The sequence below is a fragment of the Tachysurus fulvidraco genome, chromosome 7 (assembly GCF_022655615.1).
Source record: "Tachysurus fulvidraco isolate hzauxx_2018 chromosome 7, HZAU_PFXX_2.0, whole genome shotgun sequence".
Classification (NCBI taxonomy): Eukaryota; Metazoa; Chordata; class Actinopteri; order Siluriformes; family Bagridae; genus Tachysurus; species Tachysurus fulvidraco.
The window spans coordinates 1,794,771-1,797,270 of NC_062524.1; the positions used below are offsets into that span (position 1 = coordinate 1,794,771).

The window sequence follows — 2,500 nt, forward strand, 5'->3', positions numbered from 1 at the left end:
TGTGTGTGTGTCTGTGTCTGTGTCTGTGTCTGAGGTCATATGTTACTTTGGTCATAAGTAATGACGGTTCTTTATTTCTAGAACTTACTGATTTGTAAATCTTGATGTGTTCATTTGATTTAGTAACTGAGTTCTTTATCTTTATGTGCTGAGGGTCAATCAGTGTGTGTGTGTGTGTGTGTGTGTGTGTGTGTGTGTGTGTGTGTGTGTGTGTGTGTAGGTGTACATCCTGAGTAAAGAGGAAGGTGGGAGACACAAGCCGTTCGTCACCAACTTCATGCCTGTCATGTTCTCTCTCACCTGGGACATGGCCTGCAGGATCCAGCTCCCTGATGACAAGGTGACACACACACACACACACACACACACACACCTACACACCTCTCTGTACCTCACTGTAATGTTGTCCTCATCTCCCCGTGTGTAGGAGATGGTGATGCCGGGTGAGGACACGTCCCTGACGCTGACCCTCAGGCAGCCCATGGTGCTGGAGAAAGGACAGAGGTTCACGCTGAGAGACGGGAACAAGACCATCGGCACTGGGCTGGTCACCGACATCCTGCCCACTACAGCTGAGGACCAGTACAACTGGGGCTGAGACTGAGGGGGGTGGGGAGGGGGGTGGGGCAGGACGTCATCCAAACATTAGTATAAATATCCAGTGTTTAACGTTTCCTGCTCTCACACACACACACACACACACACTGTTCCAGTACGACGTCCTCATCCGCTTTAAAGTGAAGGCACAGTGAGTGAATTGAAGGCTATTGAGTTAAATTAAACACGATTAGCTTCCCATGGCACCGCTAGTGCTAGCAGAGTCTTTAACATGCAGGCAGAGCGTCCGTCACCCCGGAGCAGCGTCCAGCTGTGAATCCAGCAGAACACCGACATCCTGGACAAACACTGAGTTGTGTGTGATCTTCTCTAATGCTAGCTTAGCATCCAGGCTAATACAGTGATGGTGTGTGTGCGAGTGAGAGCTGGAAACGTAGTAAACTGATCTGGAACCCTCTGATTTCATCTGATCTGAATTAAACAGACATTATTTTCAGTGTAAGAGGATGAAGGAACTGTATCTCACACACACACACACACACACACACATGTTGTTTTGAGGTTCCCTACTGTCTGTTTTTTGGTTATGAAATGTCTTAAGTGGTAATAAATGTATTTAATACACCTCTTGACTCCGCCCACTGGTTTCCTCGTTTCTCTTTACTGCCTCTATAGTAACCTTTTATATATACAGTAATATGGGGAGTTGTGACCTAATGGTTAGAGAGTCTGACTCCTAACCCTAAGGTTGTGGGTTTGAGTCTCGGGCCGGCCATACCACGACTGAGGTGCCCTTGAGCAAGGCACCGAACCCCCCAACTGCTCCTCGGGCGCCTGCTCTGGGTGTGTGTTCACGGTGTGTGTGTGTGTTCACTGCTGTATGTGTGTGTGTGTCTGTGTGTGTTCACTGCTGTATGTGTGTGTGTGTCTGTGTGTGTTCACTGCTGTATGTGTGTGTGTGTGTCTGTGTGTGTTCACTGCTGTATGTGTGTGTGTGTCTGTGTGTGTTCACTGCTGTATGTCTGTGTGTGTTCACTGCTGTATGTGTGTGTGTCTGTGTGTGTTCACTGCTGTATGTGTGTGTGTGTCTGTGTGTGTTCACTGCTGTATGTCTGTGTGTGTTCACTGCTGTATGTGTGTGTGTGTCTGTGTGTGTTCACTGCTGTATGTGTGTGTGTTCACTGCTGTATGTGTGTGTGTTCACTGCTGTATGTGTGTGTGTGTGTGTTCACTGCTGCGTGTGTGTGTGTGTGTGTGTGTGTGTGTTCACTGCTGTGTGTGTGTGTGTGTGTGTGTGTGTGTGTGTGTTCACTGCTGTATGTGTGTGTGTGTCTGTGTGTGTTCACTGCTGTATGTGTGTGTGTGTCTGTGTGTGTTCACTGCTGTATGTGTGTGTGTGTCTGTGTGTGTTCACTGCTGTATGTGTGTGTATGTGTGTGTGTTCACTGCTGTATGTGTGTGTGTGTCTGTGTGTGTTCACTGCTGTATGTGTGTGTGTGTCTGTGTGTGTTCACTGCTGTATGTGTGTGTGTGTCTGTGTGTGTTCACTGCTGTATGTGTGTGTATGTGTGTGTGTTCACTGCTGTATGTGTGTGTGTGTGTTCACTGCTGCGTGTGTGTGTGTGTGTGTGTGTGTGTGTGTGTGTGTGTGTGTGTGTGTGTTCACTGCTGTGTGTGTGCACTTTGGATGGGTTAAATACAGAGAACATATTCTGAGTATGAGTCACTTAGCCGTATGTCACGTCACTTTTTCACTTAATAACGCATCACATTATGAACACAACACGGATATGAAATAATTCATTAGTAATTCATTTTTATTCATCACAAGTCGTACAACAGAAAAATGATCATAGCAAAGTTTAATAAAGAGGCTCCTGTGTGTGTCTGTCTGTCTGTCTGTGTGTGTGTCTGTGTGTGTGTGTTCACTGCTGTGTGTGTG

At 47.0% G+C, this 2,500-nt stretch overlaps 1 protein-coding gene across 1 annotated transcript in view; it reads left to right on the forward strand.

Annotated features, from left to right (window-relative positions):
* tufm (Tu translation elongation factor, mitochondrial) overlaps positions 1-1,182 on the forward strand; it is a 4,074-nt gene extending 2,892 nt beyond the window's left edge. The window contains exons 9-10 of the mRNA XM_047816568.1: positions 221-340; positions 428-1,182. Of these exons, the coding sequence (XP_047672524.1) occupies positions 221-340; positions 428-598 (291 nt within the window). The 3' untranslated portion in view covers positions 599-1,182. The remainder of the gene's footprint in view (positions 1-220; positions 341-427) is intronic.
* Positions 1,183-2,500: the final 1,318 nt, after the last annotated feature.